Raw genomic sequence first — 26,175 nt, 5'->3', positions numbered from 1 at the left:
TCTATTCATTGCTGTATATAAATCTTTGGTAACTAATAGTTTGATCAGATAAACTTCTAGTCTCATAACACAGGTTATAAATTTACGCAAGATGAAGCAGCTGGAATCATTATGGGTTATCATGAGTGTTGTACTATTGTTTGGGCAAGTTGAGAGCTTCTGCATTTTAGGAACTTGTAGCTTCTTGCTGGCTAACAGTTATGTAGCCTCATGGTGGCCTCACTTATATGGCCTCATGAATGTTATGTAATTTGTGGCTTATAATTACAGTCGCCATTTGTGTTTATAATAGGCTCTATATATGATATAGGTCAATGAAACCTTCCTTGAACCTTGTCCTAGGTAATTAATGTCACCAACTGAAATTACAGTCCAAAACACATTTGTGTATAGAGAATTATATTTCGGAATTATCTCACATGTTTGAGGTGCACGTATCTATCATTTGTTCTTAGTTTCAATCTCACATGGCATAAATCTCGTCTTTTGAGTTCTAGCTTATATCTTATTTGGGGCATATGGGCAATCTCTGTAATGTTACATTTGTCGGTAGATGGCTCATTCAAGCTTCAAGCTTGTTTTCTTTATGCCAAGGGAATCCTTATTTGACATGATAGAGACAATTGAGAGTTGATTAATGTTTTATGCACATCACTTAGATGCAGAGGTTGCTACCAATCCTACTTCAATGATGTCATGAAAAATCTAAAATCCTACTTCAATGATGTCATGGTACTTAAATTCTAAAATGTGGACTCAGCATGCAGAGGTTGCTACTAATGCTACTCTAACAATGTCATGCAAAATGTTGCACATAATTTTAAAATGTTCTTCTATTCAGGATCTACATATTAATATACAACCTTCCATTTTATAGTAATGTTCATGACACCTCCACCATCGATAACAATCAAGCATGTATGTACAAGCCAAAAACTGTAGGGGTGAGGGATAGCACTTTTTCTGGTTTTACTTCTTATCTGATTTGCTCAATCATTAGAGATAAAAACACATTTTCCCATTGATTCAGATTCTATGGCTGAAGAAAGTGTATATCCAATTACAGAGAATAATGCATCTGTGTAAGTTCCAATGGACAGCATACTTGGTATTAAAGTGCACCATTTGATTAGCATAGAAAGAAAGATTAGGCCACAGAAAATGAACCTTTGGGATATGCAGAGAGATTAGCTTACAAAAAGAGGCCAAAAACAGTATCTCCGCTACATATGCAGATCATAAAGATGTTAAGACTGACCTACCAACCCAGCACACAACTGAGACCTCTCATTTCTAAGCATCGCAATTTCGTTTCGAATGCCTTCATCTCCCAGCCCTGGTCCCTCTGCAATCGTTTGCTCCAGTGTAGCTATGATTCTTTCAATGCTTTTTATCTGCCAAAGAACAGTGACACAAAAATCTAAGTGTACACCAACCAGAAAGGTAATCTGTTGCACATATGTAGACCAATAAACAATTGCAAATGCCCTCGCTACATGTCTTGTGAATATCCTATTATTCATGAAATATGTAAGAAAAGACACAATGAGATATCCACTAAAAAGGGAAGTTGGATGAACCTTGCGGTGCGGCCATCTACGCATGCCATTTCGACGACATATTTTTTTCAAAACAGTGGGACAGATCCCAAGCTCCTTTGCAGCTACATTGATAGGAAGATGAAAATGTTTTGCCAAGTCAGACATCTTTAATTTCCCCGTCTTCTCTCTCTGCAACCACTGTGACATATGGTTAACAAATCTGCAGGAATAGTGAGCAAAGAAGGCAGATGTTATTATTAGAAGACAAGTCAGAAGATTATGTAAACCTGAGCAGCAGCACTGCTTTTTATAGGCTTTAGTGATGAGACCAAACTTTCATCCTTAACAGCGCCATCCAGTGAATAAGATTCTTCATTGGCAGATGTCTCATATTTAGAATCTGGATGTGCAAAATCAGATGCGAAAATTCATAATTTGCGTTTGTATGATGTTTTGCTATCTTAGTCTTCTTACAATGATGCACCAAATGTTGATTAGTCTGCCCAAAAATATTCAGGGGTAAAATTCCACCTTTCCCTTTGTGAACATAACATTAAAGAATGAGGGTAAAAAGAGAAGTGAATTCTCAATCGATATGATCTGCGTTTTGCAATACAAAGATTGCACTACAACCTACTTATATTCTGCCGGAAAAGTAATGGAAAGAGCAGGAATGTCTTTCTGAAACTCAGAAACAAAAAGAAAAAAGAAAAAAGCTTGAGATAAGAGGATTAATTTTATATGTGTAAGGGATAGCAAGCTATTTCTGCAAACAATAAGCATGTTTTAATCTATCCATGGAGAAATGAGCATCACATTGCTTCTCATAATTGCAAAGCACAACATGTGGCTTCTTCACTATGTCTTTCCTCTTGAAAACAATTATGATTACTAGCATATTGTTATGGACGAGAAAAAAATGCAAAGAAAGCCCAACAAAATATTTGAATTTTTTCAACGAAGCAAGATGAAAATGGCTAAAACTGATCACTGTCTTTCCCTGCTAATGGATGGTTGCTTCCTGCAAGGCCAACTATGGATTGTGTGTTTAACTGGAAGGTGTGTCTAACCACTTCATTGCAGATGTTTGACAGTGCTCTAGTGAACCTGCACCTATAGTGTTGTATAATCTAATGCTCTTTCAGGGAGAAAAAAGCAATGTCATGGATCTTTCCAAAACTCTAAGATATTGCCCAACATTTTGAGTTTCCACAGTGCACCCTCCAACCATCAGGCAAGATATAGCCATCATTATGAATCCAAAAACAGAAGACGCATCTATTACTTTCTGCCGGGTGAAGGATTCAAATTAGGAGTGCATTGAAGCCCCCCGGACTTGAACATATATGCATGGTCCAAAGTGAGATATATTTATTATCCACGATATTAGGACTCCAAGCTCATTAACAACACACATATGTCATATCAGAATTACATGTAGACATGGAAAGTCTTTACAAATTCTCATGATACAGGCTTCAGTTGATTCTGCTTAAATCATCCCTGGCACGAGTTTTGAATCTACTGATTTAATGCCAGGATGTACAAATTCTTATGATATGAGCATCATTTGACTCTGCGTGGTTCATCCCAGAAGACGTTTTGACTCTAATGAGCGAATGCCAGAGTCTACAAATTCTCATGACACAAGCATCATTTTTCTCTGCCTGGTCCATCCCTGAAGCAAATTTTAAGTGCAATGAAGGAGTGCCAAATGCAAAGTCCTTTTATCTGTCTTTGGAAATGCCTAAGGAAATGTTTGCAGCGAGGAGAACAGTAACAAAACAACAGACCTGATAAAATTGAAGGACAGTGGTCATGTTCGGATTCTTTAAAGCAGCATGTGGCTGCATCTATCATAACATAATCAACTGGTCTTTTGCAACAGGTTGCAATCACATCATGTAGAAGACAATCTTGCTGCAACATAAATCCTTCCTTTTTCTGTAGAACACTATACTGCAGCAAGAATTGCTTCACATATTCGAAGTTCCCAGCTGGAAATCTGTGCAGATATAATGACTTTGATTTTCTTAAGATCTATAGTCAAACAGCGGATGTGTCAAGGTTGTGCAAACTTACTCAACCATTTGCCGCTCAACTGTGGGTGGAAATCCATCATTCAGAAGGAATTTAGTCTGCATAACTGCATGGTAGCTATCCCCATCACACACATGAATCTCGAGCTTAGTGCCTTGATGACCTGTGAGACACAAGAACGCCACAATATAGTATCAGGCCTTGTTGAAGTACCATAACAACTGTTCAAAGAAGGGTACCTAAAAATGTTTATCAGTAATAAAAAAGATATATCAAGTTTTAAATTCAAATCCAAACTTTCACATTCTTTGGAAGATAGAAACAGCACCACTGGTGTGGACTATCTGGCGCAAGACCTCACAACGATCACATTCATGCTCTCCTCCGCTCAGAAGAATAGGTGATGAGCTCACTTCATCTGCTGCAAGATTACACCCTAGCTCATTCTTTGGCGGCATGGATGATGTAATAATCTCCTCTTTCGAGTTGTATTGTTTCCTATTGACTTCAAAACCATATACATCAGTGAGGCAACAGGGCTCCAATTTGGGAACTCTTTGTTCATCTTGCAAAGACTCCGCATTAAAAGATTCTCCTCTTTCATCCACCAGAGCATCAAGACTAAACGATGGTAACGAGGCATCTGCAAGGAAGTTGACATCATATGAATAACCAAAAACTGGCAAAGAATCCTGGCTGCTATCAGACACATCGAAAGCAGTGAAGTCCCAATTCAGGATATTATCTATATATGTTAATGCATTATCTTCGCTGTCCAAGACAAGTTCTTGATTGTTGGAGGTTACATTAGTGGTTCCGGAATATCTATGGTATTGATGTGACCCAGGATGAAGAGGTGACACCACATTAGAGCTCTTTGCAGCGTGACAATAAGGGAACTGTTGTTCAGAGCCGAACTCATATTTACCGTGAGCACTGTGCTCCATGCCGTAATATTCCTGGCAGAGAGGAAAGCTTTCTTCCATAATATTCCTACCAGAAAGGAAATCTTTTTTACGTACGGGAAACCCTAATCCATATCTCTGCCCAAACTAACGAAATAATGTGGCACGTTTCTGACCCAGGCACATCATCAGAAAGGTTGTATAACCAGTACTGTTACGCAACCTAGGTCTGGGGGACCTGTTTTCTGTGCTTTCCAGGAAGGAAAGCAAGAAGGTCTGCGTGATCTAAGAGGCTGGGGAGGATGGCCAGGCCATGGTGGGAGGGAGGGAGGAGGAGGAGGAAGAGGGGAGGCGAGGGTAAACCCTAAAATCGTCGTCGCCATCGCCGGCTGCAGAACGAGATTGTTGTCGTGTGGAAGGCCGCGAGACACACAGTTCAGCTGAAAGTAGAGAGAGCATCCGTTTTGCCTCTTTTTCTTCACTCCTTTTCTAAAAGCCACATTTTATCACTAAAAATATACATACCGACTACAAATGTGTGTAACTCATATACATATATATAACTAGCTGCTAAGGATAGCAACCTATTTTACTAATATATAAGGACTACTTTTGTAAATTCGTAACTACCTAAGGATGACAAACATACATACATACATACATACTAGGAAGTAAAGTAAGTAACTCAACATCACTCGATAATAATGGTATTCACTTTGATTCTTTGACAACATTAAGGTGAAATGGAGCAACTAAGATATAGTCGGGAGAGGGGGGGGGGGGGGGGCACTCTCGTGATTCCAAAAGGACAACATGGGTTTTCTTGTCGTGGACAACAGGTTTTGATACAAACAAAGGAGCACATTTACTTTTCACGCTCTCTCTCTCTCTCTCTCTCAATAGGCCAGCCAGACCAGAGGTTGCATTCATTCGGCCTTCATGCCAAATGAGGCTTATAATGAATAGGCCAGCTGAGTTTTGAGTGCCCTATGTACATTGTACATCCATCCATCCATTGTCGTGTTTACAATGTCCTGTGTACATTGTAAACCCTCTCTTAATGAAAATTAATTTTGCTATTAATCTCTCTCTCAAGCTTGTGGGTATGTTTTTAATCTTTTTTAGTGTTTTAATCTTATGTAGAGTTTATTATTAGTGTTCGATTCCTCATCTCCGTCTCCCCTCCCCCTATCTCTTCTAATCCTCGCTTTCACCGAGTTATGTCTACGATTCGGGTGCGCTCAAATCGGCCTTGGTGGTTTCGTCTCCCTCTCCCCTCCATAGCCACTCCTTTCCCCTCTCAGCCTATCTACAACCCACCGATGTCTTCACCGTTCCGCACTCCTTGTACCGCCCGGAAGGTCAACAAAAATACATACATTGTACATCCATCCATCCATACAAAACGTTTCTTGCTAATTCCCAAATTGCCCTCCACCCACCCACCCCGTTTTGGTAGGGGCATTTGGGGAAATACAGAAAACCCCTCTCAGGGATATCTCCTCCTCCTCCTGCTGCTCCTGCTCCTCCTCCTCCTGCTTCCCCTCCCCTGTCATGTGCTTAGTGTGCTTGTGCATGTATGTATGTATATGATCGTGAGGTCTATGTCTTCCTGCTCTTCTTGGAACACACTAGTAGGCATGGCCGCAGCACAGGCCTCTCTCCCGAGCCTCGCCTTTCAGCCTCTTCCTCCCTTCTGTGTCCATGCAACAGGAAGACAACGCAGCAGAAGAAGCACCGCTTTTTACCCTAAGCCTCCTTCTTTGCATCTCTCCGTCAATGGACGAGCCATCTTGTCGACCACTCGTCCATGGAGGCTTTCCAGAATCTCTGCTATGGCGCAAGGTAGCCGTGTGGTAGGTCTTAACCTCCATTTTCCTTTCCTTGCCTTAAATCCATCCGTTTTCCTCATTTCTCCCCCTTCGTTTTGACCTGATGCAGACGAAGGTAACGTCTAAGGAACTTGATGCCATCTTAGATGGGACGAGAGACTGCCCAGTGGTAGTTGATTTCTATGCAACTTGGTGTGGGCCATGCATCCTTCTCTCGGAGGAGCTTGACCAGGTAAAATCTTATTTTGTTTAATTCAAGAATTAAACACTGTCCGATCATTGATGGAAATAGATCATCACATAATCCTGGATTTAATCCTCTGCAGAAATCGATATATTCCTTTGATTAGTAATTCAACTTGGGGATTTCTTGGATTATTTTCAAAAGTGGATTTGTAGCTCTAATGAATGGATATACAGTACGTTTGATCATTTCTTAGTTAGATTTATCCACAAGATGCAAACACATAGAAAGACAGGACAGAATTCTCAGCAAAAAATAAGGCATGTTTTGTTTTTTTGAATACCTAAATGCAAAACTGTATGTATGGTCTACCATCTGTCAAAACAGGAATTGTTGGATATTCTAACATAAAAAAATCGAATGAAAAGAGGTCATCTCAATTCAATAGCACTGCTGTGCAGCAGGATAATACACAAATCTCTCTCTTCTTGGAAATGAAAAGTCATAATTGAGAGACCATGGTCAGTTTTTTGCAGCATGTTGTATAGATGAGTCATAGGACATTTACAAGGTATGTGGAATACGAATCTGTGGGGTCTGAGAAACTTATGGGGTTATCATACCCAAAGTGAAGACTTTGGGGGGACTTCAGACTTCTTAATTGCTATGCTGTTGCTCCCGTTTTTCTTTGTACACAGATAACATTTTAAATTAGATTTATTACAGTGGCTGGATTAGCATCTAATTTAATAGATTTCAACACTGTGCATCTTATAAAAACTGATTCTTTATGACTTGAGAGTCGAGGCTATTTCGTTTGAATAGAACAAGACAACGTTGTGACCAGATATCTAGTAAATCAAGATATTCTTTAATGCATTGACGCAGACAGAAAGGGTGCAATAAGTGAAGTGGGTTGAAATGATATATTTATGTTATACAAGTAGCATCAGCAGTATGAAATTTTCATGGATTTCAGTAAAAAAAGAAGCCTTATTCATTCTGATCCCAAACTAGATTTTTCAGTACGAGTAGTGATCAATGTAAGTGTCTTTATATTCATTGCACAACCTTGAACAAATGCATGAAAAACATTTGTACATCATAATATGGTCTGGTGTCAGACAACCTTTAGAGATTAAACATTTATGTTGTATATAACTTGTGTTTTATGTTGCAGTTAGCAACAGAATATGGTGAAGCTGTGAAGTTCTTAAAGGTAGACACTGATGAAGAACACGAGCTTGCAAGCGAAATGAAGGTTTGTGAAACAAATCCGTTGTCAATTGATGTTAATGTATAATCTGGAATTTATATATATATATATATATATTGGGTGATTGTTAGATTCAAGGTTTGCCTACGCTGATTTTTGTGAGTAAAGATACAAGCAAAAATGCTATCCGGACAGAAGGGTTACTACCTGCCGATGTCATTCGCAACATCATAGAAAATGAGCTATAGCAATCTTCATTTGTACAGCAAAGTTACAGCAAAAAGAGCATGATTGAGTTGTCCTAATTGCAGTCATAAGATTTCAAGATTTTGCATGGAGATGGTTTTGCTGAAAGCAGTTTTAGTAGCCAGTAATTTACATTTCTGATGTAAAATGGTACAAGATACAACAAATTTCATTCGATAATGATTTTCTTATGGCCACAAGATTAAGGTCTTTATATATAGGATTCTTGGACATGAAAGCTTGTTAGGATTACTGTTTCCTTTGCGTTCTAGATTTATGTCCAACAGTTGTATCGCTACATGTTGGTTGTACTTTTGGTCTCATCGGCTGTTTTGGATGTTAATACTACAATTCATTTCATTTTATTGCTCCCAATGTATCTCCTGTTTGGGTTTCATTGTCGAATCCCCTCACATGGGCATCTACATGCCAAATTATATAACAGTAACAATTGAGATTGGTCAAGCATTGTGGTATCTATGGAGTATACACAGATTCCAGCATATGAAGGTGAAGAGTGAAGAGTACGATATTTATATAGATGCCTTGCATAGGAGAATATTAAAAATGAATATGATAGAGTGGTCTCCTAATTTCATTTTCAAAGAGTTGTTCGCCTCTCTCACCCGTGTCCTTAAGTCCTATAGTATGGTGGTTCAACACTCATCCATTTTTCTTTGAATGGGCAAACCATGCGTACATGCCAGAGCCCATACCCTTGTGGATGAATATTTTGCCTAGGACAAGTGAGTTCGAGTGTTACCATACCCTTGTCCGCTATCCATACCCTTTTCTTCAGTCGTGGAAGTCCTTTGAAGAGGGGGGTGAGTGAGTGTGTGGAAGAGGAAAGGGATATAAGAATAAATAAGTGTGAAGCCTAGGTTAGATGGGGGTGTAGGCTCACTATCATGGATTGGGCGACGACCCCAAGCAACAATTGGTGTTCCCTCCGTTTTGTCGTCAATATTGGTCAAATATGCCTATGATCTTTCGGGCCATGATTGTAAATTATTTGACACATAGGTTAGTGTTGGGCATTGGCCTCAACTAGACATAATCAAAGGAGACACATTCAACAATAATCATAAATCAAGATGCGCCACCACCCTAATCCAAATCTATCGGAAGGTATTGCTTGCTTTTGTATGTAAAATTGTAATCTTATTCATCGATGGAGAGTAGTGGGAGTAAATCTCTCAATACTATCACATGTACACAATGAAACTCAAATCGACTCTTATAATGCATATCCATGAGTTTTACGATTGGCACCAACAAAAGTTGCACAAGAGGATAGACAAATTTTAACTATGTAATATAGAGAGCTATAAAATTAACCCCCAAAGAAAAGAATAATTTTCATCCACATGAAAGAAGTGATAGAATGCAAATACTAACAAATAAAGGCTGAGCTTCAAATTTTAAAGACAAATGGCATAGAGCATATACATGTGGACAATGTTGGAAATTCCAATTAATCACACTCAAAAACTGCCTTGACATATGTTACAACTAACTAAGGAACCATCTTCTTCGGCACACACTGCACATGCTATGAACCAAAGTAGTTTTCATCATCTATGTATCACTACCACTTAGCCTTCATCACAATGTGGCATAATGTGATTTTTATAGTAAACTCGAGCAATAACATAACACATGAAAACTTCCCATAATGACCCAATAAGTCACCAAGGACAATAACAACACTATGTCTTTCTCAAAATCATTCCTATAATGTCGAAAGATTGTCTATTAACTTCATACGTCAAATGGTGCATTATTGTGGATAAAAAGGTCACAGAAAGGTGTATGGGGACAATACAAAAGTGACATATTGAATGTTGAGGGTATCTTTATAATGACCAATTAGAGAAGAGAATGCTCTCCACATAAATAAGAGGTGGTGTGTGTGAGATCCATCTTGATAAATACAAATCAATCATGGTGACAAATATTCCCATACATGTGGGGTCCATAGAGTAGGAATCTACAAAAATGATGGCATGAATCAACTCAACTCTACTAAATGTTCTTTAAAGAACTCTATGATACATTCGTATATTTTACAAGCTAGTCTTGTTTGCTACTATTTTGAGACAGGAAGAAACTTAGGCATACTTTAAATAAGAACATTTTTACAATTACAACACCTTTTCTACTTCTAGGACTCGTTTCACTAAAACGTCTAGGGTGTGATATATTAGCTAGGACACATTGACTTGTCCATGATACATATTATAACGTATTCATGTATCTTCTCAATATATACTTTACTTCAATCCAAAATGAACTTTCAATAAACCTCACGTCCATTTATTATACATCAAAAATTCACTAGTAATTAGTTAATAAATTATACCCCGAAGTAAATCTGTAGTTGATTTCATCATCCTCATAATGCAATGAACATCATATGATTTCTACCACTCATATATGTGAACAAAGAAACTGAATTTTCTTTTTAGAAGTCAGTTAATGAAAAGTCATTCCAGATAATATTAACATATAACAAGATCAAGCGAAAAAAAAATCACCGACCCAAACATAAAATCTGATAACTATCATGCCAATTCCCTAGGTATCTGGATATCAAATGAGTACTATGACAAATTTCCCTCCATACCAAAGAAAAAGTTAACCATGTCGTTTCTTGTGTTATTAATGAATTTCGAGAACAAGAAAAGATTTTGTTCTAGGCTACCTTTATTTGCATCCTAACATCTACAAATCATTCAGAGTTACGAAGGCACTTAAATCTAATGAATGTGCTCTGATTTATATATGTATATATAATTGAGTTTAACTTCCCTGTTTCAATAATTGTTTGTACAAATCAGAATGTTACAAAAGCAACAGTGCGCAATATCAGATCAAGAAGATTGTCACGCTAGTGATGGGATAATTACCCTCAAAACTGCAGTATAACCCACCGATAAGATAGCCCCCACGGGGATAGTTACTATCCATGATGCAACAATTTCTCTCATTGTGTCTCCATGAACACTATTAAGACCTCGTGCGAACCCGACCCCCATCACAGCACCAACAAGTGTATGAGTAGCTGAAATGGGAAACCCTAATCTTGATGCAAGGACCACTACGGTAGCAGCAGCAAATTCTGCAGCAAAACCCCTTGTTGGAGTCAGCTCAGTAATCTTTTTTCCTATAGTTGCAATCACTCTGTAGCCCCAAACAAGCAATCCAGCAACTATCCCAAAGCCTCCCCAAGCAAGCACATCGACAGGAATAGCAATATCAGTGCCAAGAGTTGTTCCTTGAAGAATAGCCAGAGCAGCAGAGATGGGTCCAATGGCATTGGCAACATCGTTGGCCCCATGTGCAAATGACATGAAACAGGCTGAAAGAACTTGCAAGTATCCAAAAACTGTATAGACGATTTTCAGATTCACACCAGTGGGTCCTTCCACCTTCGACAACAAGGAAACTTTCAGTGATGGTCTTGGCTCAGATGAGGTTGAAGTTGAGTTGAGGAGACCCCCAAGCTGTTTATGAATAATATAACTAACAGAAAGAGCTCCTACGATACCACAACCCAGTGCCTCGAGAGCTGCTATAACAGGACTGCTGCTTAAGGGAAATGCTGCATATACAAGACTGGTGGCACCAAGAAACGCTAATATGGGTGCAGCTGTGGCTGCCGCACGTCCAGGATGTGCAGCACTGTATACAAACTGTTACAATAATTTCTCTTTAGTTCTCAGCATAAACCACAGAATAAGTTCAATTCAAAGTTTCATGTTGTGCAATCTTACCACCCGGATGCACTTGTAGACAACAAATGCAACCAATGCCCCTGCTACAGGAGAAACGATCCATGATGATACCACTCTTGCAAGCGATTTCCAAAACACCGCTTCAACACCTCCAAAAATCAGACCAAAACCAACCATGGCTCCAATTATACAGTGAGTTGTAGATACAGGCCAACCATAATATGATGCCACCTGAACAATGGAAAGATTTGTTGAATAATGAGCAAATAGAAATGGCACTTCTCCAAATATTTTAGCATCACTCAAACATCTCATGGACCAAACTAAATGATACGGCACTTCATTCACCTTCCATTCCTGAAAAATAAAATTATCATACATTCTTTTTTGCAGTACATCTCGCATGTTTTCTTTTGTCAAATTTATATTCAACAGCAATGTCTAAAAGAATGAAATCCATCCATCTGCATCAAACCAAAAAATGAGGACTAAGGGAGTTGGTCCCAAACCCCTGCCACAGGATATACGATCAACTCCCACACTTGCTCTGGTCGTCAGAAAAGGCAATTTGACTCCCCACTAGGACTCTTCACACAATCAAACATTCAGCAGTCAAACTTCAAGGGATGGGGAAAATTACAACCAGCACAATTTTAACACACTAAAAAATCATACAAAAAAATCCTACTGCGAGCATCGAACCTACCAATTCAACTTCAGAAGTTTTGGTACATGGCATATTCTTGAAAAACTATTGACAGTGAGTGTTCCAATATTGTCAAGATAATTCACCCAAAAAGTAATATCTTAATTTATGATCGAACCAGTAAGCTAGTGTTTTATTTGTTGTCTCTTTTTGTTTAGTGCCATCGACAGTTCCATAATACAAAGATAGCCATTGCTACCTGCTCGGTATTCAACCAACCTAGCATTGCCCCTTCTTGCCTCTCGTGAACATCAACAAGAGACTTGAGAGCGGCCCCATGCGAACCCAATTGCTGATGCGTCTGCCATATCTTTAATCTCAGCAGCAGGGTTCAACATAAACACCATTCCTATTCTAGAGGACTTAGAGATTTAACTCAAGCCCATTATCATTGGAAATGAGCCTCATCACACAGTGCACAATTACCAAAAGCTAAATATTTGTTAGTTTGAGTATTGGATCAAGCAGTCTGTGATGTGATGAGGTGAATTCTCGGTTATGTGATTGAGGCAAATTTATAGAGCCTTTTTATAACTGGATAACCAGTTGCATTGTATGCCTTTCATAACATTAATATTGATCCCTGACCTAAGCTAGTATAGATAAACCTTGTGCTTGAACCAGAATAAATACTGGTACATTTTTATATTAAAAAAGTTAAATAATTTTGTTGCACCAAATATCAAAGAATCATCGTGGTTTTTGAAAGGCAAAAGATCCAGTACCTGTAGCCAAGTGCCAGCAGCGGCAAGAGATGAAAGCATCCCGCAAAAGAGCAAAGAGCTTTTCCCTTTAAAGAAATCTGCTACTAGTATCCCTTTCTGCATTGTATGGCTCACATGTGAACCTATCAGGAAAGCACCCGCAAACTCTAATATACTAGCTGCTAGGACAGCCTGGCGAAGAGTGAGTGCCCCCGAACCAACTGATGTTCCCATTGCATTTGCAACATCATTTGCTCCAATATTCCATGCCATGTAAAAACCAAAAAGCAGAGTGATATACGATAAAATTTTGGTCTTAATGGCCACCGTAGCTCCTAATGATTGCATAAACAAGGGCAAAACTAAAGCCGATATCGAGATCACTGTTGTGATGGCAAAGGCTGTTTGCGAAGTTATGCCAAATGCACTGGCCATACCCTTCATTCCACCATTCACTGAGCTTGGCTCAGATATTGGGGACTCTAATTCCACATCTCTCTCTGAGGAAGAGCCAGAATTTTGCTCTTCGTATGAAGAAAGCGAAGCATAGAATGGCCAAAACTTTCCATTGCGATCCAAATCATTGAAATATGGAGCTATCAAACCTCGAGGATATTTCTGTAAAGGTTCCCGTGGCATCCGTCTCAGCACGGATATAGCATCATTGCAACCCGCAAAGGCCTTGCTTGAAGCACCATGAGAAGTGATATCTGGAAGAGAGAAACTTGCATGATGATGATGACGAGATCGGGGTCGAGGATGAGGATGGTGCAATGGTGAGAAACGGAACTTAGCAGTGCATATCCCACCTGACATGTCTATGAAAAGCGAGCACCTGAATTTCCCCCCCTTTAAAAACAACGAAATCTTCTGATCAAAGTAATGGTGTTTCTGTTCCTGAGAGAAGTACACATTGTAAATGGACGTGGAAAAGGGCAGAAAACGGTTACCACTGAGCGTGAGATTCAAGCAGATTGAGTAACACGGAGGATGGGAACAGAGGATATGAGAGAGAGAGAGAGAGAGAGAGAGAGAGAGAGAGAGAAGCCCAAGAGGCCCCTCCCCCCTCCAAAGAAAGAAGAAGGAAAGCAGATGAGGAAAGAGCAGAGTGTGTACTGTATGTATCTTACTTATTATTGCGTTTCCTATGAAGAAGACACACACCACTGGATATGGCGGTCTGGGGGCTCTGTATGCCCTGTTTCCTCTGTCTTATATCTTCTTCATATGAACATTAACATATACATATATGATTCTGTAGGTGTGTAACCAGCCCTCTTCTATATGTTAATTGTTGTGGCATGCATGAATGAATAACTATGCTCTTATGCCTCTACCGCAGCTCCTCTTCCTACCTCGGAGAGAAGGAATGAATGGGTAGAGAGACCATTGGACTCCTACAAATCTTTCGGAAAGGACTGCATCAAGCGTACGTAGTAATTTGAGAATGGGCTAGAAATGGGAATATAGAAAGACATCTTGCTCGGTGGCTTCCACAAGTCAACAACGCACATCTTCTTGTAGTACTTGATCGATGTGCACGCTTCGCCTTCAAATCTTTGCATTGACAGCATGGGTCGCGAAGGCTATCTATCACACACAACATGCAGTAAGTAGTCTAGTAGTGTGCCCATTAGCATAAAAAACGCAAAGACGTGTCTCCTTCTATTATGAGAGCACCCCTTCACTTGAATTATAGGATCATTTTGGCCAATTCCTTCAACGTGGATCTTGCAAACACCTTAGTATCTTCTCGTTGTCCACCTATTGCAATTTCGAGGTACTATTGGTTTTGTTTAAATTTTGAATTGTCATCCCATGTTCGCAACGTTTTTCTATTAGAAGTTGAAACTCTGCAATGTTGAGATAATAAGCCCTACACAAGTGTGATGGGGCATATTCGGGCATTCAAGAATACCCCCTTGTCATAATTGTGTAATTGCCCTCACCATTGATTTATAAGAGAATAACCATTATATGCAATGTAAAGGATATGCCATATCGCACCCATTTCCATCATGACTAGCCTCATGAAAGTCTAAGTGTTTTATAAACCAAAACCCCTCCTTTTCTATAAAGTTTTGATGTATGGATTGATTAGCATTTGATTAATAATGTCATTATCAATATAAACTTCCTCGTACAGTTGATGACTATGTCTAAAAGCATCTAGGAACAAAGCATTATATAAAGCTTGTTTTGAGTGGTTGCCAAGTTTTGACAATAAGAAAGCTATTTTCGTGAACACAATGAGCTAGATAGATAGAAGAATTTGGACAAGCATCTTTCCAAAGGTCGTCGCACTTTTCATGTATAGAATTAGATTCGATTCAATACATAGACTATGCACTTATACTCACTACAAGGCTTAATTGATTAGGCCAAATGAAGGGTCTTTTTGACCTTTTCTCTAAATAATGAGGAAAGAAGAGGACATGCACTATAAATAATGCACAAAATGGATTAAATCATGAAAAGGATGGATAGTGACTCAAAATAATTCAATATCTTGACGTGAGAAAAGAAGGATTGAAGACCCTTTATCCTCAGTGTATGTGTGTATGTGTATGCCCACCCTCCCCTTATCCTATGTGTGTGGATGGGAGTGTGTTAGGATGACATACATAAACATCTCTTGTAAATGACCAATACTTCTATCCTCGAACATCCATGGCTAACATTTAAAGCATTTGTGATACATATATATTATCTTCATCAAAAACCAAAAAACCAAAGTAGTAGGGTAAATGAGTCTCTCACGAAACAAGGTCTCTCTCTTTATAATCATTTATTTAAAACAAGACTTCCTTTCCAAATCAATTCTCTAGGCAACACAACCAAAAAAGGTGTTGTAGACCATTGCAAGAGGATTAGTGAAGAAGACAAAACAAAATATAATATAAATGAGATTACATGTATAGGGAGTATAGAGAAGAAACAAACGAGATATGTAGTGACACGACACAATGTGAAGGCATCAGCTTTATCCAACAGAGTGAATTCTCTATATTGGGAGTTCTGGATTGCAAACATATGACGTGAATCATGATGGTTCAATGATAAAGCTCATGGCTTTTGAAATTAGGGTTATTGCTATTGTAGCAATTGGCTCAATGGCATGAATGATGGTACAATGTTAAATCTCATGCTTTTTTACATTAGGTTATCACCGTTGGTTCAAGTCTATAGCAATTGGCTCGATGCCATGGTTATCATACATTTTTCACTGCTTTAGTTTGAGTTACAATATGCAGGTAAATAACACCAGGTTTACAAGTTTGATAAGTCTTTTTTCCATGAAACAAAAAAGTGAACTACATATATTTAAAGTTTCTGTATAACTGAGGATAATAATGCATCATCTACCCTTAATCAAAAAGTGGAGATGGGGTAAAGATCACGATTCCTCCACAAAGTCATTAATTTAGTAGTAGAGATTTAATCAGACAACATGCATATTTAATTGGGAATTCATGTCTTGAACTAATTCCTAATGGATGAATATCATATGGAATATACTTCTCTAGTTTTTCCTTTTTCCTTTCTCCTCATCAATCCTGCACGATTCAGTAAATAGCCCTTGCTTCATGAACTTGTAAAGACACAGTAACATTCAAAGATAATCATATTTATTTACCATTTACATTGTCTATGAATTCAAGATCTAAAATTTTTACATTAATATATCCAAAACGATATAGCATAGCTTTGGAGTTTGGTGAAGATCACCATGATACAATTACGCAACTAACCTAAAGCATATTGTATTGATTGTGGCTTCTGTATGAATCTTCTCTGTAGGTTGGCAGCAAAGAGCACCAAACGAACCATCTCCAACCCGTAAAAAACAACTGTGTCAACATCATCATTTGTTGTCTCACCATCTGAGCCATGTCGGGAAACCACCTCCTCTACTATGGAGGATTCAATGTTATCCCATTCTACATCATTGGAAGGCAAGGAGAGCTTAAGGGCAATTTCTAGGTTCAAGGCTTCAGAGATAACACCATCCAAAGCAGTTACTGCATCTATGTCCATTTGTGTCATCGGTTCAATTCCAGCCTGAATGAAACAGGTCATCAACAATAACCCTAGACATCATTTGAGATGCAGAGCTATGAGGTGCCATACTTACTTTAGCTATCGTCTGACGAAGCTGCTTCACTGATTTGCAGAGATTGTGTATGCACCATAAATTTTCTTGCAAAACTGCATTGTTGATACGCAATCTTGGGAAAAACAAATCTAGTTAGTTGAAGTGTGGATCTCAGGAAGACACAAGCTCACGAGTATATTATCAGTATATAGCACATATATACATATATATGTACTCACTTGGCAGCCTCTCCAGGATCACTCTCTTTGCTTCTATTCATCGATGAAACATTAATGAAACTCTTTGTTGCCATGCTCGATCCCCATCCAAGTGGCCATAAATGCTTGAGATAGCCTTGTAACAATGGTTTTTTTGTACCCTCAGGGATATGAGATCTCGTGTTTTTGTCACCAGATGAAGAGTCTGCATGCCTCCTTGAGAATATATCTTTCGGATATACTCTTTGTTCTCTGCATGTATATTTTTGCTCAAAAGACAAAATGTATAGAAGCAGGGGATAAACTTTGAGTACTACCTCTCTTGATCCTGTAACATCACGCATTCTTTTTGCCACTGTTCCACTTGCAGAAGAGCATTCACCTTCTCGCTAGTTACCTGCAAACCTAAATATCCCATTTTTTTAGTGAGCCCATCTCACCATAAATCTGACAGTGAATATTGCTCACATCAAGCTATTCCATGTGTGTTTTAAACATACTAAAACTAATGCGTGTTCATCACCTGTAAAAGCTGTTGCTTAAGCGTAGAGATTTCAGCAACTTCAGATACCAAAAGATGTATGTCATCTTGTTGATGCATAAAAAAATCAGACGCCTGAAAATAGAATTGTCTGAACAGTAATGAAATGCCAGGACAGAAGACAGTACTGAAGTATATTTAGAAAGACAATCAGACGATAAAAAAATCCTAGAACTGCCATGTGCAAGGTTGTAATATACAAATCACAAGAAATTTCAAACTGATATGCAATTAATATTGCCATCACATTACAACCAATACTTCAGTTACCATCACACTAAGCATAATGTTGTTGTATCTTAATAGATGGAGTATGTAAATGATATCCACTTGTACAATACATTACCATATTGTCCTGTGTCAGAGCAAAATTTTCCAGACCAATGTTATCAGTAGGTTCCTGCAATGATATAGCTAATTCTCTTCCCTTCTTTCCTGATTCAAAATTCTGTTCCTCTTCAGTCATTTCATGCTGCAAAAAATGCACTTTATCAATGTTCAGATCCATTAATCGATTATTTTACAGAAAGAAGATGTAAGGTTCAAACCCCAAAAATGCCTCAGAAATGTAAGATATAATTGGAATCATTAGCAATTTAATCTCATTGCATGTTGCAACTAGCAATCTTTTGTCACCATCACATGGTAAATTTGGTGAAATGAACCTAAGATGCTACTCTATTATGAAGAACGCCCACATCTCCAAATGATTTAACTACCATTCACTTCTCAGGATGTCTTGAAAAATATACACACCCTGCCAGTTGCTTTGTTAACTTCACATACACCATTCAAATCTTCCACAGTATCTGAGTCACCCGAATAACAGATTCCGTGGTGTCTGCAAAACTCTAATAAAGATAAAATTCTACTCTTTTCCTCTTTGATGAAGAAATTAATGTCATCTTTCAGGTTTTTATTGGCAGAATGGAGCTGCTGCACTTTGGTCGTGAGAAGCTCTGCAAAACAAGACTACAATAACTAGGCATCAGGTAGCATCATACGGACCCATGCCCGTCAAATATCCAAACAGCATACCAGCTGCTTTCTACAATGAGAGACCACATTGATATCCTCAGAGTCTCGATACTGTTGACTATTATTTTCCTATAAATAGCAAAACATATAAAATAAATTTATAAAGGTGGGGTTGAAACACGGCAAATATTGTATTTTCTTGTACATTTCTCAAGAAGACAATGCAAACCTGAGAGTTTTCTTCACAGGCAGTCTGTATATATATCAAATTAGAGCACATCAGGATGGTAAATAGCACAATACCCAAAATGTTTCAATAAATTTAGGACCTCAATGATTGCTTCATACCAAGTCTTCTCTAGCTTGAATGATTTGATCATTGAGATGTTTTATCATTTCGCCAAAGCTCCAAAGTCCTTCTGGATCTTGTAGAAGGATCACTGCCTTCTCCTGAGCTGTTTTGCCATCAGAAAATTCAACTACTTGACCTCGCAGTCTCCAGAATCTTTCAACCAACTGCATCTCAAGTCACCAGTTCCTTCACCAGAAAATTCAAAGACTCAAAAGTCAGACACTTGTACTAAATTAAGCATACCTCCCTGTAGATACCAAGTTCCTCCTTGAATGTTTCCTGAATCTGTTGCAGTTCGTTATACCTATCTTGCTCTTTGTCATACTCTGAAGTTATCAGATCCAATCTAACTCATCAGAGAATTTAAAAAAATTGAAAGTTGTCAGATAAAAGAAACTTTGCATCCATGTATAATAATACGAACAATCTCAAAATAGGCAATCCATGTACCTTTTTAGTAATTCATTTCTTTCCTTCATTGCAACAACTTCTCTCCTTTGAAATGCCTGAATCTGTATAGTAATGCATATAAAATGAAATGGTACAGCATAAATATGCATTAAACTATCTTGACATAAAAAATACTTATATAACGAAAATGTCTTCAGTTGTCATATCATGCTATTGGCAATCTGACCTCTAACAGTGAACGATCCCTGTCAGAAAGAGCAGCAGCTACTTGATTCTGGTAAAATTTTACTTCCTTTTCTAGACTGGAACTCTGTCACAAACATGCATATTCTCAAGCTTAACTAGCACCCACTATCCGAGTACCATTTATATTGAATATCGATACCTTTTCAGTTTCTGTTTTCAATAATTCTGCAAACTTGCTCTGTCAGCAATGGCCATGAAAATATGTCAGATTATATCGACCTAACTTCATGCAAGATCACAAGGACACACTCACCTTGATTGTATAAACCTCCGACAACTCCTCCTGCAACCTGATGTTCTCCCTCTGACAAATTTCTAGTTTTTGAGTATATTCTTGTAAGACATTTTCTACCCCGCTAGGCCTAATACAAAGGTTGTGCATATAGTTCAGTCATCATAAGCATACGAGTTTTTGTGCCCATCAATACTTCATTTCTAATTACGCATAAACGCAAATAATAATGCATTGCATGCACATCACGAGATCCATTAGAGACTGTCTCTTCACACAATGAATTGTTCCCCTTGAATTATCTTACAAACCATTGCAATTACTCTCCTATAGGAATATTTTAGTTTTCTGCAAATTCTTGTGCAGCATTTTTACCCCACTGGGCCTAATCGAAGGAATTTTTGTATCCATGAGTATTTTACTTGAATATTTTTCAGTCATCATGATCATAGGAATTTTTATACCCGTGAATATTTTATAATGCATTGCATGTCCCTCACAAGATTCATTAGAGACTGGAACTTTACTCTTCATACAATGAGGTTTTCAATTTGAATTATCTTACAAGCCATTATCATTACTCTCAGTCTAAGAATATTTGATGTTTTAGTATGTGTAGAAAGGATTAAAAATATCCAGGAAAATTCCATTTTCTCTACTCTCCTCTACTGGCTTCAGACTCTACATAAATGATGCCGTGGATTACATCATATTTGGAGATGGCAAGAGAATCATGATATTAGGTACACCCGTTCACATCCATCTGTATGCTGATGACATAATCTTGGTCTCTGAATCTCATACAGGTCTACAACATCTTCTTAATGCCGTAGATGGTTTTTGCAGCAAAAAATGGCTCACAGTAAACATAGGAAAGACTAAGCAAAAATCAAATACATAATACATATTTAAACATGCTTCAAAACATACAAGAATGAAAAGTGTTGCCAAATATAAACAAAATTTAAACGAAGATGTACCTTCGACCTTGTAATAGAGAGACAAAATCAATGCCACCAAAGATATTTGTTGTCCCTGAAAGCTGTTCTACATTGCTGTGGAGCTCATCCTTTTCTGTCATTTATTCAAAGAATAACATGTTCAAGCTTATACCATTAATATGTTACCTTTGCATGGTACCTCAATCATGTTTTTCATCACAATGACCTACTATATCATAATACCAAATGAAATATTGCCAAATAACAGCAAGATCATATCCCATATTATCCATTCGTCAAGGTGACTTTAAGCTATCCTCATCTCACTGGGTGTATACTAGCTCTCTGGCTAGTTGAGATCAGTATGCCACAAATGAGACTGAGCCTCCATTTATAATTGACTGAGCATGCTGGTCATGTCCAGACCTATCCCACTTATGTTCCTTGGCTAAATCCCCTAGTGCATCTCACTCTAGTTAAATAGCTTCTAAAATGAGTGATGACACATGAGAAAATATAGATAAAGAGCATGATCTGAGTTTTGTAACACCATCTGTAGGAAACGTTCCACAGAGTAAACCAGAGATGAAAGATTCTCAAAAACTATCAAGTGTTCAAAGATATAGAAACATTTGATCTAGGTGAAGGTTCAAAGATTTGGTTACTGACCCGAATCTTTCACCCAAAGTGTCTAGTTTAATGCAGGTACTACCAGGGATGGGGCGAGTCCCCAACATCTTCGCCCTGGACAATGTTTAAATCCATGACAGGTAATAAACAACCTGGGGTATGCCAATGGATAGTGCTACAACTACATCATTTATGTCTGGTATGCAAGGGATTCAAATATGGGTTTTGCAAACCATTTCCACAAATTAACAGCAAAAAAAATTGGGAAGCAACCATAGTATGGAATCTCTTGAGTCATCTAGTAGCATTCTCAAAGAATAGGATGTACATGAAGTGTAGAACCAATCCCCCCATTCAAGAACAACATTCTGATACATTGGAGATTGAAATTGAAAATTCTATCCTCCGGCATGTCTATTGGTTCCGCTACTGTGGCATCCCCCACAGAGTCACAAAAAAAGCTGCACTACCCACTATTTTCTCCTTCATGTATGCGACAATCTCACTCACTCTCTCATCCTCAGGCTTTGCTAGAAAGAGACAGCAATATCTGCGCACTGAATTTGATATTTTTTCAATATGTCCACCATAGAGCCAGTGAAGGATAGAGATGTCTCTGAATTGATGAAAACACATCAGGCCTTGCTAGAAAGAGAGAGCAATATCTGCGCACTGAATTTGATATTTTTTCAATATGTCCGCCATAGAGCCAGTCAAGGATAGAGATGTCTCTAAATTGATGAAAACACATCAGGCCTTGAGACAGCAAAATCAGAAAATCCTGTACAAAATCTCAGGTTTATCCAACAGGCATGAAGTAAAAACTGAAATCGGTATCTTACTAACATAAGCATCATATGGGTTGGGTGGTTAGAAGGATGGAGATATATCCGAGGCGAGGGCAGTGCCAGTGAAAAGAGAACGCAACATAAGCATTTTCCGTGCACAGTTACACAAAGGGCATGGGAATAAATCATGAAAACAAACAGAGAAGACAAAGTAAAGTGCCTCTGGTGACCAGAAAGCATGAACAAAATGAATATGTAGCAGCAACTAGAAATGCAAGGTAATACAAAATGATGGAGCTTTTTATTATTATCAATGACAGGCACGTATAGGACAAAGGAACACGCGAGAGAGAGAGAGAGAGATAGAGAGAACCGTGTTGAAGCTGTGAGTTTCGCATAGCCCTCTCCATCTCGTCTCTGCTGCTCCCCATGATTTTGATTCGCTTCCAGCTCAGAGTTTCAACTGTGCAGGAAACAGAGGAGTTGAGAGATGGGTGGGTGAGTCACTAGCCAGCGATCCAAAGACCGATATCAGAGAGCTCTGTTTCTTTCCCATCCAAAACGAGACCCGCGTGCACACGTGTGTATGTGTCACGTGTGTGGGTGGGTGGGTGGGGGTCTGTGTGTGTGTGTGCTCCCAAGGCCACAACACTGGACATCCGGGGTGTCCGACGGGTGCGTAGTGTCGGTTTGGTTGTGCCATTAGCTCAATTAGCTCAATCCTTCTTCCTACATTTGTCCCGTGTTTAGGCCCGTCTCTTGAGGTAGGGAATCGTCCATTGCTTCAAGAACCCTAGTTTCAAATCTATCGATCCTTTTTAGGGAGGCGCCAAGGACACTACATTTGCTTCTTCTTTTTTTATTTGTTTTAATCTTGAGTCTAATCTAATTTGAATGCTCCTTTTGCATGATGAGCCTAGCCTACTCAAGCTTAAATGTGTTTAACTTGAAGTTCACAGTCACAACTTAATCCGAGTCACGCTCTCACAGCCAAGTAGCTTGTGTTCCACAGGAGGATTGGGCATGCGAATCGAATCACACACGAAATCAAGGAGCTTATCAAAATATTTTACTGAGACTCCTTGGGTTCGGAACATTTCTAAGACCATTGTAAAAGGTTCACATTAGTCCAAAAAGTCAGTGCAAAATCATCTTGGATGGTTGCTTGATGGGAAAAATAAAAACTGGTCTTCAATTAATTTACATTTGAAGAATGGGAAAATACACCTTTTAGAGGGAACTTTGTTGAATGTTCAACTAAAAAACTTCTGTCAAAGTTACCCATAAATTATTAACGTTCTTTAATTACAAATGGAAGTTTGCTTTTAGCTTTGGACACTTTTTTTGGCAGCACTTTTGAAATATACACTTGGAAAGAGATGATTGTTTGACGAACTGTGGTGGCTTGTAGGAACAAGCACATCCAATTACACAATTAAATCCGACAACTTTGATTTTTTCACTTTCATGTATCAGGCAATCAACCTTTGTTGAAGCACATATGCACACTTTTAAATACCATTGAAATAGTCTTTGCCTATTCATGGCATGGCTTCCAAGGTACAACATTCTTAGCCTTGAGCAGTCAAATCCTTGTCTTTTTGAAATGCTGTGCAATGTGCATTGACTTTTTATCTATGCACTCCAAATTGACCAAATCCTCGCCAAATGAGGAAGGATGGGAAGCATGTTCACATTCAGAGACGAGACGAGAAGATAGATGATTAATTGGATAACTATCCCACATTCATGTTAACGCCCTTCGGACGACACAAGGTATTCGGCACGACCCCTACCATGCTCCCGTAACAAAATCCAGACATCTAGACATGAATGAGGCATTTTGATGACTTGTATAGCCATAGCACTCGTCTCCGAAGTCATCTTCGGCATCCATATATGTCAAGTTGTCCCATAATAAGCCAAACGATTCTTCTTTCTGATTCAATGCCCCGTTCCAAGGGAGAAGGCCAACGCATGAGTTTTCCCCACATAATTTCCTCATATCAAACATGGAGAAGAGGCCCCCAGCCTGGGGTATATAGAGTGAATTCCCCTTGCTCTCCAAATTTGCCAATTGTGGCATCTCATTGAATGTGGGCAATATATTTGGGTTCCACAAGCTGCAAGAAAGTTGCATAGAGGTAGGGGATTTTTTATCAAATAGGCTTATGATATTGCCATTCCTCGCGATAGTGAGCCCTTTCTCTGAATTCGTGAACAACGATGAGATATGGTCGGTAAGAAGATGGGCCAAAACATGTTTGGTGCATTTGGTGCTCGCGATATCCCAGAGACTAACCTCTCCATTCACATGGGCAAAGGAAGCCAGGCCATCATTGCAAGAACCCACATCAGAGGCTACAATAGAATTTGCATCTATTTTTAGGGTTTCTAGGAGTCTCATATGATTGCTGGACCATACCCGCACGATCGGAAGCTCAGGAATATGGATCTCATCTTCTTCAGCTTTCTCGAACCATTTTGTCCTGGCTAGATTGGAGCATTCCCACTCCATGCCAAGCTTAGTTTCCAAGACTTTGTCCCATCCGAATTGCTTCTCGAAGCACAAAGATGGTTGAGTAGAAGAGGGATTATATACATAATAATCATGTGAAGGAGCCAGGAAGAACGAGGGCAAAGCATGTTCGCTGGAATCTTCGGCATACAACAATTGTTGTTGTGGCTTCTTGATACAGCCATCCATGATACCTTCACATCCTTCCTTGGCCTCATCATTCAAGGCATTCTTAGGCTCATTGGCTAAACCAAGAAACCTTAATCCTAAGTCATGCCCCAGGAAATTGGAGCCCTTGTCTCCAAGTTGCCGGGCAAGGCAATCGTAGAGCCGAGAAACGGAGGCGACTTGGCGGAGGGTGCGAGGAACCAGGGAATCGTCGAAGAAGGAAGAGATAATCTCAAATCCAGAGACAAGATTAAGGCCGTCGGGGTTATGGTAGTGAGCAAGTTTGTTGAGGGCAGAGGTGCTCTTACTCCGCTGGTGGCGTTTGGGGAGAGGCGAGTGGGAGACGGAGGAGGAGGAGGAGGGGGCGGAGGAGGAGGAGGGAGAAGGGAGAAGGTGAGGTGGGGCATGAGGGCGAGGGAAGAAAGTGGTGCGGAGGAGAGTGGTGGCTATGGTGGCAAGGGAGAGGAGAAGCCATGTCCAGGAGTTAGAAAGGAGGATTTGAAGGAGGAGGGGATTGAAGGGGGTGATGATGAAGGAGGCGATGGCCACCATATTAGGCCTGATGATGATGATGATGATGATGATGATTAGGAGGATTGTGATTAGGGTTAAGAAAAGATGGAAGAAGAGTATGCGCAGTTTTAAGAGTGCAGAGGAAGAAGAAGAAGAAGAAGGGGGGGGGGGGGGGTAGAACAGGGGAATGCTCTGTTATTACATATTACATATTTATAGAAGATTCAAGAAGGTTTGGATTGGAATTTGGGGAGGCGGAAGGGGTCTTCCCTCTCCTATCTCTTTTTTCCTCTCTGCCCCCGTCAGCATCCACGTCGGCTCCACGTCAGCGTTATCGGTTTTGCGACACGTGCTCCATTCTCAGCCCCACTTTCCACACACACACACACACAACAGCAGTAACAAAAGGCTCAAAATCCCCTTCCACTAAAA

The 26,175-nt window shown here is 39.2% G+C and overlaps 5 protein-coding genes across 7 annotated transcripts; 1 reads left to right on the top strand and 4 right to left on the bottom strand.

The window, feature by feature from the left end:
- Positions 1–841: 841 nt before the first annotated feature.
- LOC147868335 (uncharacterized) lies at positions 842–4,934 on the bottom strand. 2 transcript variants are annotated; one of them, XM_087318033.1, is made up of 6 exons: positions 3,910–4,934; positions 3,624–3,744; positions 3,335–3,546; positions 1,829–1,941; positions 1,581–1,739; positions 842–1,394 (listed from the first exon to the last, which is right to left on the bottom strand). In XM_087318033.1, the coding sequence occupies exons 1-6, from the start codon at positions 4,565–4,567 to the stop codon at positions 1,248–1,250; spliced, it is 1,410 nt and encodes a 469-aa protein (XP_087174159.1). In that variant the 5' UTR covers positions 4,568–4,934; the 3' UTR covers positions 842–1,247. The 2 variants fall into 2 exon arrangements, with proteins under 2 accessions (XP_087174159.1, XP_087174166.1); XM_087318040.1 differs by having other exon boundaries at positions 1,581–1,730.
- A 1,113-nt stretch (positions 4,935–6,047) lies between these two features.
- Positions 6,048–8,332, top strand: LOC147868334 (thioredoxin-like protein CITRX, chloroplastic). Its single transcript, XM_087318018.1, has 4 exons — positions 6,048–6,342; positions 6,428–6,550; positions 7,683–7,763; positions 7,850–8,332. Exons 1-4 carry the CDS (start codon positions 6,070–6,072, stop codon positions 7,964–7,966), a joined length of 594 nt encoding a protein of 197 aa, XP_087174144.1. The 5' UTR covers positions 6,048–6,069; the 3' UTR covers positions 7,967–8,332.
- A 2,419-nt stretch (positions 8,333–10,751) lies between these two features.
- LOC147868333 (inorganic phosphate transporter 2-1, chloroplastic-like) lies at positions 10,752–14,143 on the bottom strand. The gene is made up of 3 exons (XM_087318010.1): positions 13,133–14,143; positions 11,741–11,932; positions 10,752–11,659 (listed from the first exon to the last, which is right to left on the bottom strand). The coding sequence occupies exons 1-3, from the start codon at positions 13,925–13,927 to the stop codon at positions 10,850–10,852; spliced, it is 1,797 nt and encodes a 598-aa protein (XP_087174136.1). The 5' UTR covers positions 13,928–14,143; the 3' UTR covers positions 10,752–10,849.
- Positions 14,144–16,720: 2,577 nt separating this feature from the next.
- LOC147868332 (uncharacterized) lies at positions 16,721–23,041 on the bottom strand. 2 transcript variants are annotated; one of them, XM_087317991.1, is made up of 17 exons: positions 22,918–23,041; positions 21,166–21,259; positions 20,207–20,315; positions 20,093–20,131; positions 19,934–20,017; positions 19,747–19,808; positions 19,540–19,642; positions 19,293–19,460; positions 19,174–19,197; positions 19,005–19,073; positions 18,723–18,938; positions 18,313–18,438; positions 17,949–18,041; positions 17,743–17,822; positions 17,447–17,677; positions 17,247–17,340; positions 16,721–17,173 (listed from the first exon to the last, which is right to left on the bottom strand). In XM_087317991.1, exons 1-17 carry the CDS (start codon positions 22,973–22,975, stop codon positions 16,859–16,861), a joined length of 1,965 nt encoding a protein of 654 aa, XP_087174117.1. In that variant the 5' UTR covers positions 22,976–23,041; the 3' UTR covers positions 16,721–16,858. The 2 variants fall into 2 exon arrangements, with proteins under 2 accessions (XP_087174117.1, XP_087174125.1); XM_087317999.1 differs by having other exon boundaries at positions 17,447–17,641.
- Positions 23,042–23,810: 769 nt separating this feature from the next.
- Positions 23,811–25,817, bottom strand: LOC147868331 (uncharacterized). The gene has a single exon (XM_087317978.1). The coding sequence runs from the start codon at positions 25,780–25,782 to the stop codon at positions 24,337–24,339; it is 1,446 nt and encodes a 481-aa protein (XP_087174104.1). The 5' UTR covers positions 25,783–25,817; the 3' UTR covers positions 23,811–24,336.
- Between the last annotated feature and the right edge of the window lie 358 nt (positions 25,818–26,175).

Source organism: Azolla caroliniana, unplaced genomic scaffold, assembly GCF_043228905.1.
Source record: "Azolla caroliniana isolate FFs.n. ecotype wild unplaced genomic scaffold, voAzoCaro1.0.p SCAF_1, whole genome shotgun sequence".
Lineage (NCBI taxonomy): Eukaryota > Viridiplantae > Streptophyta > Polypodiopsida > Salviniales > Salviniaceae > Azolla > Azolla caroliniana.
This window is presented reverse-complemented; position numbering and strand designations above follow the sequence as displayed.

Excerpts from the sequence above, each read along its gene's own strand:
- LOC147868331 (XM_087317978.1), bottom strand. The coding sequence starts at position 25,782 with ATGGTGGCCATCGCCTCCTTCATCATCACCCCCTTCAATCCCCTCCTC.
- LOC147868332 (XM_087317991.1), bottom strand. The coding sequence starts at position 22,975 with ATGGGGAGCAGCAGAGACGAGATGGAGAGGGCTATGCGAAACTCACAG. Across the intron at positions 20,132-20,206 it reads CGGAGGTTTATACAATCAAG|AGCAAGTTTGCAGAATTATT; the intron begins GTGAGTGTGTCC and ends CATTGCTGACAG. Across the intron at positions 17,823-17,948 it reads TTAAGCAACAGCTTTTACAG|GTAACTAGCGAGAAGGTGAA; the intron begins GTGATGAACACG and ends TTAGGTTTGCAG.
- LOC147868333 (XM_087318010.1), bottom strand. The coding sequence starts at position 13,927 with ATGTCAGGTGGGATATGCACTGCTAAGTTCCGTTTCTCACCATTGCAC. Across the intron at positions 11,933-13,132 it reads CTGCTGGCACTTGGCTACAG|GTGGCATCATATTATGGTTG; the intron begins GTACTGGATCTT and ends TCCATTGTTCAG. Across the intron at positions 11,660-11,740 it reads TCTACAAGTGCATCCGGGTG|TTTGTATACAGTGCTGCACA; the intron begins GTAAGATTGCAC and ends TTATTGTAACAG.
- LOC147868334 (XM_087318018.1), top strand. The coding sequence starts at position 6,070 with ATGTATATGATCGTGAGGTCTATGTCTTCCTGCTCTTCTTGGAACACA. Across the intron at positions 6,343-6,427 it reads TGGCGCAAGGTAGCCGTGTG|ACGAAGGTAACGTCTAAGGA; the intron begins GTAGGTCTTAAC and ends GACCTGATGCAG. Across the intron at positions 6,551-7,682 it reads TCTCGGAGGAGCTTGACCAG|TTAGCAACAGAATATGGTGA; the intron begins GTAAAATCTTAT and ends TTTATGTTGCAG.
- LOC147868335 (XM_087318033.1), bottom strand. The coding sequence starts at position 4,567 with ATGGAAGAAAGCTTTCCTCTCTGCCAGGAATATTACGGCATGGAGCAC. Across the intron at positions 3,745-3,909 it reads CCAGATAGTCCACACCAGTG|GTCATCAAGGCACTAAGCTC; the intron begins GTGCTGTTTCTA and ends TGTGTCTCACAG. Across the intron at positions 3,547-3,623 it reads GTTGAGCGGCAAATGGTTGA|ATTTCCAGCTGGGAACTTCG; the intron begins GTAAGTTTGCAC and ends ATATCTGCACAG.